At 48.0% G+C, this 17,612-nt stretch overlaps 1 protein-coding gene across 1 annotated transcript in view; it reads right to left on the bottom strand.

Annotated features, from left to right (window-relative positions):
• The window catches only part of Slit1 (slit guidance ligand 1), a 161,149-nt gene that overhangs the window by 11,498 nt on the left and 132,039 nt on the right, over window positions 1-17,612 (bottom strand). Inside the window, exons 24-30 of the mRNA XM_052760526.1 lie at window positions 17,218-17,289; window positions 16,357-16,428; window positions 7,513-7,676; window positions 5,644-5,768; window positions 5,284-5,381; window positions 1,759-1,898; window positions 1,557-1,650 (exon numbers count right to left, since the gene is read on the bottom strand). Of these exons, the coding sequence (XP_052616486.1) occupies window positions 1,557-1,650; window positions 1,759-1,898; window positions 5,284-5,381; window positions 5,644-5,768; window positions 7,513-7,676; window positions 16,357-16,428; window positions 17,218-17,289 (765 nt within the window). The remainder of the gene's footprint in view (window positions 1-1,556; window positions 1,651-1,758; window positions 1,899-5,283; window positions 5,382-5,643; window positions 5,769-7,512; window positions 7,677-16,356; window positions 16,429-17,217; window positions 17,290-17,612) is intronic.

Here is a 17,612-nt window from a genome sequence, read left to right as displayed (position 1 = left end):
ATTTCAAGCCCAGTAGTTTCTCAGGCTAGAAGTATCTTCCAGCCCAACAACATACATAGGCACATGTACAGAACCAGTCTCGTATTGCAACGTTTATCCCAACCCCATAAAATGGCACTCAGCTTTCTGATACTTTCTGTTTTCTCTTTGAAGGTTAACTGTGACCTACGCAATTGATCCCACCCACAAATGGGTCTTGAGTTACAACCTGAAAGAACGCTATACTTAGTCAAGCCACCACACACTTGCTCACTCTCTTACTCAAGATCCTCATACCAAAGGCTTGCTGGGTCCAGCACAATGCCAGGTATAGCTGGGCATCCCTCCCTCCCATCCCACCACCAGGAGAGAAAGTTGAGACTACATGCATCACACAGCCTGGTGGGCGGTAGCTGGGCCCAGGGCTGAACACGGAGCCCATCTACAGAGGGTGAGGGATGGCACAGCAGTTCCTTCCATCCCAGCCCGTGCAATCCTGCTTCACCTTGCCCTCTAAGCTACCTCCCCTGAGAGAAGGGACTCTTCCACTCAGTGGGCCACTACTCCCTGGCTGGTGTGGCCGTCCCCAATCCCATTCTTGTGACTTCTAAAGAAGGGCAATGCCTCTCTCATTTTCACAGAGGTCTTGCTACAGTCTAGTGCCCATGCTTAGCTGGTCCCCCAACAGTCCCTGACACTCCTAGCTACAGCAGGCTCCTCCAGGTTTCTACCCCTGGCCTTAGTCCCAATTTCTGGGCTTGGGTCAGTCCGCGTAGACCACAGGAAGTCCTAGCCCGACAGCTCTTTGTTGACTTCATAGATGGGACGAGGGGCATTCTAAGAATGAAACTGTGTTTTTCAGGGAGTGACATTTTCAAAATCCCATATGATCTTCATCTAGCAGTCTCCCTGTGACAAATCTCTTCTACATAATCCAGTTAATACAGTGACTCCTTGCTCTGGGGCTGGACAGATTTTGGAATTCAGAACTTTGTGGCCACGCTTAGGCTATAGACTGTATATAAATCAGCATATATGGAAGTTACCAGGGGAATTGGAGGCAGCCCAGTAAACAGATAAGTCTACACTCCAGCAGAACCTACCCACATCCACCCTTCACAGAGAAGTGGCAGCTGTGAGCAGCCTTCCATAAGGCCTTTCTTTCAGGTAAGGTTTTGTTCTGGAAGGGCTCTTTAATTTTGTGAGCTTTGTGGATTTCGTGATTGGGGTAAGAGGTCATGGACCTGGCATGAATGGCTGTGGGTGGAGCATGGCTGTCTGGCTCGATGCTAAATACCTTCCAAAGAGGTTCCTTCTCACTCACCATCCCCAGCACCTCAAGAGGACTCAGTCCTCAATGAGAACAATAGACTCAGTCCAGCCAGCATCTACTCAGGGCCAGGCCTCAGCAAGTCACAAGCCCTGGACTGTATGACCAGAGCTGTGCCCATAACCACCCCTATGATGGCTCTCAGGAACCCAGAATGCCAAGAGCACACCTACAAACAAATGAGGAATAGGAAAGAAGGGAGGAAGCCATGACCAGGCTGGGGTCCCTGCCAGTGGGTGGCACTGACCTGGGCCCATCCGGGGTGCCCACACACTGGGCCTCATGCTGACATGGGTTCAGATCCGGGGAGCAGAAGTCCACCAGCTGCTCACAGGCCCTTCCTAGGGGAAGAAGGAGCAAGAGGCAGCAGATGCCAAGCTCTATGGAGCCCACGCAGACACTGGCACCCCCAAAGGATGGGCAAATGCTCTGGCCCCTGCAATGCTTACCTGTATACTGCAGGGGGCACTGGCAGGTGTAATTGCCCACACCATCCACACAGACACCCCCGTTGACACAGGCATGCTTCACACAGTCATCTGTGTTCACTCCACAGGTTGGCCCTTCAAAGCCGGCGGGACAGGAACACCTGTGGTAGGGCGGGAGACGAAGAGGAACAGTTAAAACCTGTGGCCACTGGTCAGCACCCTCATTCCATACATTTGGGGTTTCTACTCTAGACCAACGTAGAAACTACTCTAGGCCAGACGGTGAACAGATTAGAAGGTAACAATCCCTGCCCTCAAGGAATCCTCTGCTTGCAGTCTAATGGGGAAGACAAATCAGAGACAGGGACTCAAGAAGTCCAACCAGGATGGTAGAGGCTCCGAAGGCAGGCGTGGGCAGAGAATGCCTAACCCTTCCTCAGCAGGGCGTGGTCAGGCAGGCTTCCTGGTAGAGGGGAGGGGCTAGCCTCAGCAAGAATCCCAACACAGGATGAGAGGCAGTGGACACAGAGGGACTGGTGGAGCCCGAAGTGAGAAGGCAGGACCTGCCCACCTACACTGCTCAAGTCTTTGAGGACACACACGTCAGGAACAGAGTAATAACGGAGCTAGGCTGAATAGTAGCTGGGTTGTGGGGTTTCCCAAGGGGTATAAGGGCCAGAGAGTGTGGACTGAGGAATTCACACCCAGCTCTTCAACTGTCCATAGCACTTCTCAAACATTCCCAGGTCTCAGCTGAAGTGCCACTCTCTGCCCAAGCAGGAGGTGGGCTGTGCCTTCAGGTGCCAAGGGAAACAGCAAGTAAACCATTAAAAATTACTGACAGGAGACTCATGGAACTGTCGCCTAACAGAGCTGAAATACTGTTGCCTCCTGCTCACTCAGGAGATTTTGCCATATAAACAGGAAAGGTATGTAGCTGTGTGGCAGGTCTATGATGAATCTCCTAACCCTGACAGTGGATCTGTGTGAACAGACCTTCCCAGCAAGTACATAATATATATACAAACAAAACAGCAGGGTAGCTGCTCTATCCCATCATGCATGGACCATCTGCGGACACACAGACCAACTGACACAGAATATAGCCATGCACCTATAAAGGAGCTCCGTCTCAGAACACATTACCTTATAGATAATAATATCAAATTTCATAGCAGGTGCATTGTTTTGTATGTTATTAGTCACCATTAACTCAGATACAGAAACTATTTTTTTTGTAATTTTATTATTTTTATTTTATTTAGTAAGGGTGTTCTGTCTACGTGTATGTATGTGCACCACTTACATGTGTAGTGCCCTTAGAGGTCAGACAAGGGCACAGTATCCATTGAAGCTGGAATTACAGGTGGTTGTGAGCCACCATGCAAGAGCTGGGACTCAAACCTGGGTCCTCTAGAAGAGCAGCCAGTGCTCTTACCTGCTGAGCCATCTATGTATGCCCCAAAGAAACTTTAATAAATGTTTTGGAGATAGGGTCTCATTATGTAGCTTAAGATGGCTTCAAATTCATAATCCTCCTGCTTCAATCTCCTGTATCCTAGATTACCCATGTGTACCACCAAACCCAGCCAAGAGAAACTTCTAATCAGAAGCTTATGGTGACAAGAAGTGGGCAGGGGCTTTAAACTTTAGCTCTTGTGCCCCCACTGGTGGCAGTTGCTCCTAGCATACAATCATATCAGAATAGAGACCAGGAGGGTGGTGAACACAGAAATACTAGCTCCAGCCAGAAATGGAGAGATGTTTTCATTGCTGTGGAGGAGCTTGCTGGTGGCATTTTTAAAAGGTACTCTAAGTTAAGTGTGGTGTCCAAAGTTGTGATCTAAGCACTCAGGAGGCCAAAGCGGAAGGATAGCTGAGAGTTCCAGGACAGCCTTCGCTCCCCAAATCACCCTGTCTCAAAAAAACATTAATGAATAAATAATAAGTTAAAAAAATGGTACCCAATTACTACATCCAACAGATACCACTAGGGGATGGGGATAGCATACTTAACCTAGTTGTTTTATTTTAAAATGGCAATAATATTTGTGATGTCCATGGCACTGCCTCCTTTACACGGAAAAAAATAGACTTACAGTGAAAAAAAATGTAGCTGTCGGTCTAAGAAAATTTGTGTGGGTGGTGTTTGACATTTTGTCTGGAGGGTGAGGAAAAAGATCTGGAGGTTGTGCCATAGGCATCTTCTGGAGTCTGGTTTTAAGCTAGGGCGACAGGATATTTGTGCAGAAAATCCCTTCTGGCAAAATCTAAGGGCATAAGGCAGGTGGAAAGGAGGTCTCCCCTCTGACCTGGTGCTGTAGGCTGCCTGACTGTTGGATGTAGGGCCACCCACAATCCCAGAAGGAGCATCCCAGCCCTGTGCAGGAGCTGAGGAGCAGACCAGCGAGGAAGCTTAGCTGGAGCTGTTGCCTGCCCCTGAGGTGGGCCTGCCTACTGTAAGGACGTGTTTCCAAGGCAACCCTGGAGAAGAGGCACTTAGCACTTTATTTTTTACATCTGGTAATTTGGGTCTGCAGAGGCAGGTTTGGCCATTTCCGCCCGTAGATTCAACATCATTTTCTGAAGAGCCAATTTGTTCAGTAGGCAATTTATCTCCAGCGACTAAGTACTGTATTCCCCAGAAAAGCTCTGGGAGGGCAGGAAGGCGGGGGTGCTGGGGCTTGCTGGAGAAAGCAGGCTAGTCGGGGTGTGAGGATATGACATCCACTCTGGAAGGATTCGGGTATGCTAAGTGGCAAGGGCAGCTGTATCCAGAGCAGGTGAAATGCCGTTGGGATCCCTCCCTACAGAGGCCAGCCAGTGAGAGCCGTGCAAAGGGAGGTCCCCAGAAGGAGTGACCAGGCTGTGGCTCCCCCTTTACCACTTCAGCTGTACCACAGGGCTAACCGCAGCCTCTAGAGACTTGTTCAACTTCAAATGGGTGCTCAGGGGGTCCATGGAGATTTAAAAGAGTCTTGAGGGGCTGGAGAGGTGGCTCAGCAGTTAAAAGTACTGGCTGCTCTTCGAGGGGACCCGGTTTCAATTCCCGGCACCCACATGGCAGCTCACAGCTGTCTGACTCCAGCTCCAGGGGACCCAGCACCCTCACAGAGATATACATGCAGGCAAAACACCAATGCACATAAAATAAAAATAAATACATTATATTTTAAAAAGTTTAAAAAAAAAAGAGTCTTCGATGCCCCCAACCATTCCCTGGCACTGCCATGGTGTGTATTCTTGGCTATAGGTTCCCAGTGTATGGAAAAACACTCCTGGCCACTTCCTAGAGCAGTGTAAGCTGCACTGGGGGCCAGCCCAAGCCCAGGCTCTCCCCTGCGAGCCTGTGCTGTCTGGTGCCTGCTGGCCCATGGGTGCTCTGCTCACACCTCCCCCAGGTGAGAAGGGACTGAGAGAGACTGTGGCTACAATTTGGAGCACAGATCTGTTCCCTCTAGCCACCCTCATCTCCAGCACAGGGAGACTTGGGTGCTGGGCCCATCGGCACTCCCCAACCCCAGCTCAGGCTCCACGGGCACTCACGTGAAGCCAGCATCCTCGCCCTCATGAGTATGGCAGGTTCCCCCATTTCCACATGGGTTGCTGGAACAGCTGTCCAGGGACACTTCACAGTCTCGGCCCTGGAGAAAGAGTCAGAAATGAGGACTTCAGGGAAAGCCAAGAGGTTGGTGTGGACTAAGAAACAGCTCTGCCTTGTCTGCCACAGGGTTGCCTATCATTCTTCCATTCACTCATTCATCAATATATCCGTCCATCCACAGGTTAAGCCACTGGTGACAGGGTCCCTCACAGGGCTGTTCTGAACCAGATCAGCAAACAATATAGTGGTCTTGCAGGGCCTTTTGCAAGAACTCTGTTCTCTCAGCTTCAGCCTCCACTCACCTTGTAGCCACTGGGACAGGTACACCTGTATACTTCAAGAGGGTCATTGTGGCAGGTGCCCTGATTCTGGCATGGGCTGGACAAGCAGGGCTCACACTTGGCCTGGACTGCCAGACTGGGGGGACCTGTGGTAACAGGGAGTGCATTAGCAGAGCATGTGGAAGCATGGGGCTCTGCCCTGAGAGGTGCAGTCGTGTGGAGGCATACCCTCCTCCCAGGAGACATGCCTCACCATAAGTTTGAGGGTCATGCTTCATCCCCCAGCTCAGTCCGGCTTTCCAGCTGCAGAACCCACTTTACTACAGGTTCCCTGGAAGTCCCTGATTCACAGGTAGCTGTGAGAACTATATGAATCGATGTGCAGTGCTCAGTAGATAGAAACTGTACATAGTGATTAGGGCCACCCCGAGAGTAAGAGAGCAGCAAAATTGTGATTGCCAACTTTGCCTAACTCTGCCCCTCATGCCCTCAGAGGCAATCACCCCAGCCTACAGCCTGCTCAGCAGAGAGGGAGCTAGCTATGTGCCTGGGCTTGGCTCTGCAGGGAGGCTACATGGGGGAAGTCCACATGCCTCGAGGATCTTCCTCTCCAAGTCTAAAGCAGGGAGAACCTTCCCGCTACCTCCTAGGCTACACAGGCCCCTCTCCAGACCTCACTCACTGGGAGAATAGAGGAGCCTGGCAGCAAAGGTACCTGGGTACCAACCCTGAGGGACACCAAGATTTCACAAGAGAGAATAGGGAAACCTGGCCACTCGACTCAGGCTCCCCCAGGAGGCTCCTTCTGGAAAAGGTGAGATATTAGTTCTGATGAAGAGGCATGCACTTGAACATAAATTAAGAAAACAAAAAACAACTTTCCATGGGACAGAGGCTACTGGAGGGACTTACAAACACAGACACGTTGTTTGTTGACCCAGAATTGGTGCCTGAGTGAACTCAGTTAGTGGGCATGCATCAAGTTCATTTCTCATGTCTGTGTACCTTCCTGGATGTTGTTATATTTCAGTTCAAAAGAATACATTGAAAAACAAACAAACCAACAAACCTTAGCACCACTCTGCCAGCTAGTAAATGCCAAGCATGTATTAGCATAGATGAGCTTCTAGAAGCCGCTAGAGAGTGGGCCCTTGGAACTATTACTGCTGTGGCAGCTTCCTGCACACAGGGTGGCCTGGGCCTCCTCATTAACCTACAGCTGTCACTTTCATTTCCTATGGTGGCCTCTGAGCTTGCAGAGGGCAAGGGCCATGCCCCAGCGTCCCTAGGGTCCTCCTCTAGCTCCCCCTGCACACAAAGCTGAGCCCAGGCATACATTCAGCCACCTGTCTTTACTCTGCAAGGCTCTGCAGGGTCTTAGGGGCTTGGTCGGTCGGCTAGTCAGTCAATCACTCCCTGAGCAAGTGTTTGTAGATGCTAGAGGTAAGGAGCCTCAGCACAGACTGCCAGTCACACCGTGCCTCTGTGTTCTGCAAATGTCAAGAAGGCACCAGCTGGCCCTCTGGGCCCACAAGGGACGGAGTAGAGGTTCAGCTAATTGTCTAGCACAATGACTATCTAAAGGAAGTCTGAGTGCCTGTATTGCTAGGAGCCTGGGAGCTTTGAAAATGCTATTTTGGTTTATCTTATATAACCACGGGCAAGAATTTAAGCCCTAGTGGACTGGGATTTTTCTGCTTGGCTTTTTCATCTGTTAGATATCAAGACTGGAAGGCAGCCATGCTAACATGCACAATCTCATTTCAATCCTTTGACTCTCCCACTAGTGGGACCCAGAGACCCGGGAGTATCGGGAAGACCCTACCAGGGCTGGGCAAGTCCTATGGTCCCTGGTACCCACCACCCCTTCTCTCATGCTCCTGAGCTCACCTTGGCATTCAAACTTTTTGGCAGGAGTGGTAAGCAGAAGTTTGCCCTCCATGTCTGGGGGTCCAGCACAGCGGGCAATGCCGGGTTCCTTGTAGCCAGTCTTCACCCAGCTGGAGAGCCATCGGAGATGGCAGTCGCAGTACAAGGGGTTGGCACCAATGGCCCTGGGACAGGCAGCAGAGAAAAGCAAGCATTCCAATGTCAGAAGCTTTGACCCACTGATCACATAGAGACGCAGGTCACCCACAGGCCCCGCTTGAAGCCCTCCATATGCATCATCTTGCTTTGTCCTCGCTATGCCCTGTCTCCATTTTCCGCACACAGAGACAGAAAGATGTCCTACATCAAAGGGAGGGGGGAGTCTGGATTTGGAAGCCATGCTGCCAGGAGCAGAGGCTCTGTACTCAGAGCCTCCACAGACATGAGGGAGAAGGCAGCCAGCGTTTACCCTTGCAAAGAAATGGCTGCTGCTCCTGGCATCGTGCATCCAATGCTCTCATTAACCCCACACGCAAGCTCCCTGTATCTTTAAGATGTGGAACTGAGCATTGCATAGAATAAATCATTTCTCTGGGGCAACACTGTGGCTAAGGGCAGCCTCTGGGTCTAAACCCTGAACTGCCTGTCTCAGGAGCTTGGCCATTTTTGTTTTTCTTTTCATTTTTAATTAAGCAAAGACCACATGGATGCATTCTTATTTGCAAGTCTTTCTCAAATGCTGCAGAACACTATGAATGCTAAGTGCCATGGACGGACACACACACACACACACACACACACACACACACACACACACACACACCCTATTTTTTGTTTTGTTTTTGTTTTTTGGAGACTGAGTCTCACTATGTAGCTTTGGCTGGCCTGGAACTCACTATGTAGACCAGGTTGGCCTTGGACTAATAAAAATCTGCCTATCTCTGCCTCCTGAGTGCAGAGATTAAAGACATGCCACCAAGCCCAGCAACTTAAGTTTTTAAAAATAATTTAGTGATTATTATTTTATGTGCATTGGTGTTTTGCCTGAAGGTATATGAGGGTGCCAGATCCCCTAGAAAGGAGTTACAGACAGTTGTGAACTGCCATGTGGGTGCTGGGCATTGAACCCAGGTCCTCTGGAAGAGCAGCCAGTGCTCTTAACCTCTAAGCCATCTCTCCAGCCCAAACTTAAGTTTTTTTAAGAGCATATTCCAGTGTTACTGATGGGAGTGCAAAATGGCATAACTCCAATTCCAGATACAATTACTTTGTGGAAGTTTCTCCTCCAGACATGCCTGCAGATGCACATAAAGACACCTGTGTGGCAGATGGCTGCTGTGGTCTGAATGCCCCTTCCAAGTATGTTTTGAGACTTTCCTCAGTCCAGTATTGGAAGCTGGTCCTTTAAACAGGTAACGGTCAGGAGAGCACTGTGCCCATTCCCCCAGCACTGCGCCAGCTGTCATAGGAGTGGATGCTGGGTACAAAGGCTCTGCCTGGCCCCACTGCCACCCTGTCGTGTGAATGCTCAGTCATGCTTCTAGTATGCCATCACTGTGTTCCTGGACGTCCAGGCTACAGAAGCAGGATCAGAAGAGATCAGAATAAACTCTATCATTTGTCCAATCTGGAGCTGCAGGAAATGAACCAGGACCCGGAAATTGCCACTGTTCATTGGCAAGTAACTGGTTAAATAAATTATGCTGTGTTCACAGTATGCCACGATCCTCCACAGAGGTTCACAGGTGGCACAGTTACCAAGCTCATGTGTGTGTGGCCTTCCAGCCCTTTCCCACATGGATGCATATGGTTCCTATCTACTGTGCATCACATCCAAACAGCTTATTTCTTGTCACTAGGCAGCATGCCTTGGAAACCTTCCAGGTCAGCATATAGGAATCTGCCTCATTTTGCCCAAGTGCTTTGCAGCATCTCTGGGAAGAATAGATACCCTGTGGTTTAATGAACAGTTCCCTGTTGCTGGGCTCTCTGGCAGCTGAGATGGCTGTGAACACTCTTTTACACATGGCTTGGTGAGGTGTGAGCGTGTCTCTGGAACAGATGCCTATGGAACCCAGGTGACAGAAGAAATGGATGGCGAATGATAGAGCTGCCCTTGGCTTCCATGGGCCACCAGTCCAGGGCCATGCCTGGACATCTGCATCCATCTGAGTACTGCCCAGCCCTGTACCAATCCTATGGCAAGCTCAGAATCGTTCCCCATTCACAATGAGAGGCATAAAGACAGGATGTGAATGTAATGGAAAGAAGGTGCCAGAGTTCTTCCTTTCAGTAAACAGAAGATCAGTGCCTGAAGCTCATCTGTATCAACCGATTTTAAAACCCCAAGGTTGTGTGAGGTTAACGAGAAGGGAAGCATTCATCAGGTCACTGGATACCCAGCCACTTCCCACCTGTTCTGGACTGCAGAGGAAGTGCCCCCCCCCCCCAAGATGGGTACAGCCTGATAGAAGCGGCTGTGGCTCTGAACAGGAATCTCCCAGAATAGCACAGCTGACGCTGTGTGATCTTATAAAACAGGCTCAGCAAGACTTGGACTCCAGCCTACCACAGCTGCTCCTGCCTGGGGTGACCTTGGGCTGTTCCCTTAACATCTCTGGGGCTCACTTTATGATTCAATAAAGAGCCTGCGATCAAGAGGGGAAGAGAGACAAGCGCGGATAACCTAGAATGGGCGCCGAGGGACTCAGGCAGCTCAGGAAGGAGGGCAGGTGCAACCTTGATGTGTATTTAATTTTCTGTCCTCGTGTGCTGACAGCATCCATCCTGGCTAATGGGATGAGCAAGACACCATCCTCCTCCCCCATCAGCACCAGAGCCTCTCAGACACGGAGGAGGATTGGAGGCAGACTCCAATGTGTGAAAAACGAACTTCTAAAGATTACAGGGAGATAGACATTATGGTATATTTAAGATACTTATTTTTAAATATATTTTATATAAAACATACTTATTTTTAAAATATTACTTTAAAATACTATTTTTCAAATTATCAAAAAGTCCAATATAGCATAATTATGGCATTTAAAAACTTAGTATAGCCGGGCAGTGGTGGCGCACGCCTTAAATCCCAACACTCGGGAGGCAGAGACAGGCGGATCTTTGTGAGTTCGAGGCCAGCCTGGTCTATAGAGCGAGATCCAGGAAAGGCGCAAAGCTACACAGAGAAACCCTGTCTCGAAAAACAAAAAAAAAAATAAAAATAAAAATAAAAACAGTATAGAATTTTTAATGAACTACAAGGAATATAGGCCAGTCATGAACAGGATGGTTAGAAAAAAAACACTCGAAGGTCCGAGGTCATCCTGAGGGTGGGGCTCTTGATGTGACTGAAGCTTCACAAGCCCCCATGCTGGCACACATGTCCACCAGACATCAGCAACACTGCACCTCAGATGTGAATGTCCTTTCCCAATCCATAACTAAAAACCATGGGCCAAAGTCTCCTAAAACCACTCAAAATCATCCTGGCTTGTTCTGCATGGGTGGCTACTTGTTCCTGTCCTGGGCAGACATCAGCGCCTCACTCAACACTTCAAGCTTCCACTTGTTCAAGGCTGGGTTTCCCCAGCTGAGGACCACTGTCCCTCTCTTTGGCAGTTCTTCAGCTCCCTTTGTCTTGGGGACCATCTTGCCCAATGGAAGCTAACCTTAAGCACAACTTACAAAGTTTTTTTCTTTTTGGATATTTGAGACAGGGTTTCTCCGTGTAGCTCTGGCTGTCCTTGAACTCTCTCTGTAGACCAGGCTAGCCTCAAACTCGGAGATCCACCTGCTTCTTTCTGAACGCTGGGATTAAAGGTGTGCCACCATACCATAGCATAATTTACACATTTTAATCAAAAGCTTTTTTAAAAGATTCAGGAGGCTGAGGTAGGAAGATCATGAATTTCAGGTCAGTTGGGCTATGTAGTGTGATTCTGTCTCAAAGTATTAATTAACTAATTAGTTAAAAATTTTAAAAAGTAAAGACAACTGGGAACCCAGTGGGGAGAGGAGAACAGGTCGGACCAAGGGAGACAGAGTTGGGTAGGGCAGTCAGGCCCTCGCCAATCCCAAAAGACTGTGGGTTGGGAACACACCCCAGTAAGATTATAAATAGCTCCATGTTGTTGGTCTTTGGTGTAACTTGGGCACACTGAAACAGTAGCTGCCTCGTCTGCTCATGCCACGCTGTGCCAGCTTCTATTAATGGAGCCTAGCCTGAAACAGCCTTTCCTGGTCTGAAGCCAGAAGAATTCTCAAGCTGTAAACCCCTCCCCCTGAACCCCAGCCCCTGCCCAGCCCACTCATGGGTTTATATGTGTTCCATCTTCATCCTCTGGTCCCAGGGGCTGCAAAAGTGGTTCCTTGAGGACAGGAGCCACTAACTCCAGAGCTGGACCAGACACTAGCTAACACCAAAGACACTAGCTGGGTCAGTCAGCATTAACTGAGTGGAGCCTGCCAAACACATCAGAAGGGCACAAATCCTCAGCACAAAGGAACGCAGGAAGAAAAGTATTATCCATCTCAAAATAGAATTAACTTCACTCTAGTATATTCCCTTCCAGTCTGTCGGTTTTCCTTCTTCCTTCCACTGAGACAAGGACCCACTGGGTAGTCCAGGCTGACCTATGACTTGCCATCTTCCCCCATGCTAGGAGTACAGGTGTACACTACTGTGCATAGCACCACCAATCCTTATGTTCATATTTGTATCACATTAATTATTCTGCATGCCATCAAATAATAAATTACAGTGCCCTAATTGTCATTAACTACTTACTTTTTGGTCATATGGGCATGGCATGATGTAATTAATCATTTCTACTGAATTTTCACACCTACTTCTCAGTGAACGCTGAAATATGGCTTTCTAGCCCATAGCAGAATAAAGGCAGTAAAATGTAGGGTTCTAACAATGAAGGACAACATGGAGGAACTGTATCCATGAGCCTGAAGAGGGTCATGCCACCTTTTGGTACTGGGCTTCATGTTAGACACCTGAGCTGGTATGTATCCACTGACGGATAAAGAGGAGATGTTATAGTTTGGGTCTTGAACATCCTCTTAAAACTCATGTGTTAAAACTCTTAGACTCCAGCCTTTGGCATTGCTTACGGTTAGTAGGACCTTTGGGCAGTGGGATCTGATGGAAGGCATTGGGTCATTGAGGATGTGCCTTGCAAGGGACTATCAGGACCCCAGCCTCTCCTCTTTCTTCTCAACTGTTGTGAGGTCCACAGTTTGCTCAGCCACACATTCCCATCATGATGTGCAACCTTACCACAGGCCCAAAAACAATATAGTTCACCAGCTATGGACCGAAACCTCCAAACTTTCAAAGTAAAACAAACGTTTCTTCTTTTGAAGTTGATCATCTGAGTGTTTCGGAAAGTTTTGGAATATTTGTTTAACTACGCAAAGATGTGCTACATTTGTTTATGTTTTAGGATATTTGTTTGACTATGTAAAGATGTGTTGCATTTGTTTAATTATGTAAAGATATGTTGCTGTTTTACCTTGCCTGCCTAAGGCACCTGATTGGTCTAATAAAAAGCTGAACGAGGTGTTGGGGATTTAGCTCAGTGGTAGAGCACTTGCCTAGCAAGCACAAGGCCCTGGGTTCAAAAAAAAAAGCCAAACAGCCAATAGTGGGGGAGAAGGTATAGATGGGATGGGACTTCTGGGCAGGGAGAGTAAATAGGAGGAGGAATTTAGGCTAGGGTGGGGGAAAAAGAAAAAGAGATGGCAGGGAGATGCCAGGGGCTAGCCAGCCACACATGGAGGAAGCAGGAAAGTAGGACATACAGAATGAAAGAAAGGTAAAAAGGCCCGAGGCAAAACGTAGATGATAGAAACAGGTTAAATTAAGTTAAAAGAGCTAGTGGGACAAGCCTAAGCTAAGGTCAAGCATTCATAGTTAATAATAAGTCTTCATGTCTTTATTTGGGAGCTGGTTGGTGGCCCAAAGAAAATTCCAACTACATCTGCGGTATTTTGCTATGATAGCAAAAAACTGACTAACATTAGCAGATGAGTGGCTAGTGGATGATCTTAACTGATTGATTTCTTTTTTTTTTTTTTTTTTTTTTTTGGTTTTTTCGAGACAGGGTTTCTCCGTGTAGCTTTGCGCCTCTCCTGGAACTCACTTGGTAGCCCAGGCTGGCCTCGAACTCACAGAGATCCGCCTGGCTCTGCCTCCCGAGTGCTGGGATTAAAGGCGTGCGCCACCACCGCCCGGCTTGATTTCTTATGTAATACATCTGGCCTCAGGTTTGATATCATGTTTTCCTGAAGACAGCTATAGGATCAAACTTGGTTTTTACAGCTTTGGGTTTGTTTATTTAGAACATGTGCTGTCTGAACCCGGAAGAGAAAGTGGAAAGAAAAAGAAATAGCCTTGAACTCGTTGGCACAGGAAAAGACTTTCTGAACAGAATACCGTTAGCACAGACACTAAGACCAACAATTAACAAATGAGACCTAATGAAAGTGAAAAGGTTCTATAAGGCAAAGGTCACTGTCATTCAGACAAAGCAGCAGCCTACAGAATGGGAAAAGATTTTTACCAACTACACATCCAATAGAAGGCTAATATCCAAAAAGTATAAACAGTAAAGGAAACTCAAATGGCTGAGAAACACTTTTAAAATGCTAAATATCCTTAGTCATCAGGTAAATACAAATCAAAACTACTTTGAGACTTCGTCTTACACCTGTCAGAATGGCTAAGATCAATGACACAAGTGACAGCTCATGCTGGCAAGGATGTGGAGTAAGGGAAACACTCCTCCATTGGTGGTGGGAGTGCAAATTTGTACAGCCATTATGGAAATCAGTATGGCAGTTCCTCAAGAAGATGGGAACCTGTCTACCTCAAGATCCAGCTATACCACTCTTGGGCATACACCTAACAGTTGCTTCATCCAGTCACAGGGTCACTTGCTCAACCGTATTCACTGCTGCTCTACTCAAAATAACCAGAAACTGGAAACAACCTAGATGTCCCTCAATGGATTAATGGATAAAGAAAATATGGTACATTCACACAATGACATTCTACTCAGCTGTTTGAAAGCAAGAAATCATGAAATTTGTAGGTAAATGGATGGAACTATAAAAAACCATCCCGAGTGAGGTAAGCCAGACCCAGAAAGACGAACATGGTATGTATTCTCTTATAAGGGGATATTAGCTGTTAAGCCAATGATAACCAAGCTACGATCCATAGACCCACACACAGAGGTTAGGTATAGAGTAAGGGACTGGGGGTGGGCACAGATAGCTCTCCCTAGGAAACAGAAATAGAGTAGATAGTTATGGATGGGGAGATGGACTGGAATGGGAGACTCAAGCTGTGGTGAGGAGGAAAGAAGGGGACAATGGAGGGAATATGGGGAGAGACAGCTAAAATTAAGGGCTGTTTGAGGACTCATAAGGAAACCTAATATAGTAGAAGCTTCCTAAAATATATCCATATGTGAATGTGTTACCTACCTATTTTAAGATCATTCTGACTTTGCAGATTAAAATATAGGAAAGATAATTCTCAAAACTGGGGACATCTAAGATGGCTGACTCAACTTCAAGAGAAACATTGCCGATAACCAAGGCTCTCTGATCTAAGTATTCCTTGCCCCCGAAGGCCCTGGGTGTGGAGGGGATTCTGAGAAAAGGAGCCAAAGCATTCCAGCTACAGTCCACATGGCCACAGCCTACATGCATGCCATAGCCAAGGGTACCGAGAAATGCCAGGAAAGTGTCTTTTCTGCACCGGCCCAACCTCCGGGTGAGGACAACCCTGCCTCAGCCCTGGGCTTACCTATCTCTTCATTGCCTTATAAACAATACATAAAACAAACACTTGGTCATTAGTACCATACAGTGCACAAATCAGCAGCACTGACTGTATTCCCAGCCCTGGGCAACTATCTCCACTACCAATTCCAAAGCATTTGCATCACCCCAAACAGAAACTCTGTACTCTGAGATATTAATCCCCATTTGTTTGTCTATCTATCTCTCTGTCTGTCTGTCTATTATTTGTGTGTACGTGCATGTGTGTGCATATGGAGGCCAGAGGACACCCTTAGGTGTTGTTTCTCAAGTACCACACACTTTTTCTTTGAGGCAGGGTCTCTCACTGAATAGTCCAGGCTGGCCAGCTGGCCAATGAACCCCAGGGATCGGCCTGTCTTTGCGTCCCAGCTCTAAGATTGGTACATGCTACCATGCCTAGCTTTCTATGTGGGTCCTGGGGGTCAAACTGAGGTCCTCGTGCTTGTATGGCAAGCACTACTGACCAAGTCATCTTCCCCAGCCCTAGCCTACTGCTTTTAAAGAATCATCATGGCACTGCCAGCTGTAGGGCTTGGGAAGCAATTCTATGCCATTCTATCCCTTTGGGAAATAGATTTCAGGGTCTCATCCCCATGGTATGAAGCAAGGACTGTATTATGGGGATAGTCTAAGAGCATGGGCGGGCACTGGGGCAGGAGCCACCACCTCACCAGCTGTGGCTTTGGGCAAGCATCTTCCTTTCTCTAGCCATAGTTCCTTTTGTATAAAATGAGGAAATACTACACACATTGTGGAATCATTATGAGGGGGCCACACTGGCAGGTGACAGGTCCAGCAATCCATAAATGTTTGCTACCACCTGCTAGTGGCCTATTCTCCCTCACCATCCTTGTGGACCACTGAGTGTATAAGAGGTCAAAAAGGTGACTGGGGAAAGTTCACAGTCAGTATCATGATAAAGGCAGCATGTTCTGATGGTCTGAGGGGCTGGATCTCCCTCAGACTCCAAATTCAGCTTAAATTCAAAGAGGCCCAGAGAATTGGGCTGGCATTACTTACAAGTGAGACAGAGACGTCACGTCTGCAAAGATGCCCTCTTGGAGGGTGGAGACATCATTGCCATGCAAAGACCTGAGGAAAGAAGAGGTTACTGGAGCCTAGTCCAGGGACAGGGTGGGATGCCTAACGAAAGGGCTTCCTAGCCTTTGCCGAATGGACACACCATGGGTGTCTGCTGGTGGGGAGACAGTCCCCAGCCCAGCAACCCTGATCTGTTAGCCCCAGGAAGGAAAAGGGGAGCCTTTAGAGTCCAGGTAGGCCACACTGCTCCCCCATACTGTGGGAAGACTCTAATTTTGCCATCTAAATAACTCAAGTTGAGTTTATGTCATAAATAAAACATGTAGACACACAGGCCTCCCTCTTAGCCAGGAGATGGAGGCAGAGTAGGCAATTTGTAAGGAGACTAACATAGCCAGCCATAACTTAGGACTGGAGGAATGTCACCTTGGTTCTGATGGGGTCAGGAGCCACCATAACAGACACAACAGAATGTTTTGGTCAAAATCACTTTGAGAACTTGTAGAAAAAGTTCTCTGATCTCTGGAAACAAACACTTGCAATCTGAACAGAAGTCTCTTGTGCAAAGGACTCCTCTATCTTAGGCACCCCTTCCCCATCATACACGTATACACAGACTCAGCTTGGAGTGATGATCACCTCTTCTCTTGGATCATTTCCCACTTATAGCATGGCTTCTATAGAGGGTATGGATAAGAGTAGTCTGGGCTCCCATCTAAATTAGGTAGAGCATTGTCCCTGCTGGGGCCCCAGACCTGGGAATATTCCTGCTCACCACAGATAGGGGGTAGGCCTCAGGTAACAGGGTAGATTTCCTAGAACAAGTTGGGAGAGACTTACAGCAGGCGCAGGGAACGGAGCCCCTGGAAGGCTAGAGGAGGGATGCACTGAAGGGCATTGTAGCTGAGGATCCTGCAGGAAAGAAGGAGGAAGCTATGGCAGAGATGAAGGACCATTCCCACCCCATCCTATGGGTGAGAAGGCTGAAGCTTTGAGGCCACTTCCCACCCTAGGGTCATGTCATTAAGTTAGTTAACAGTATTTGTGTTCAGATTGTGTTTTTAGCGCCCACAGCTAACCCACTAACTCAAAAGATTCCAAATAAATGAACCCACCAGGAGCAGACAGGCAGATTGGCAAGGGAACTGGTTCTGTGGTAGACATGTGTACTGGACAGGGTGCCATTGGTAGTGCCAGGGAAGGAACACCAACATGTGGAAGGATGTCAGAGTAAT

Source organism: Peromyscus californicus, unplaced genomic scaffold, assembly GCF_007827085.1.
Source record: "Peromyscus californicus insignis strain IS unplaced genomic scaffold, ASM782708v3 Scaffold_4__1_contigs__length_199733344, whole genome shotgun sequence".
Lineage (NCBI taxonomy): Eukaryota > Metazoa > Chordata > Mammalia > Rodentia > Cricetidae > Peromyscus > Peromyscus californicus.
This window is presented reverse-complemented; position numbering and strand designations above follow the sequence as displayed.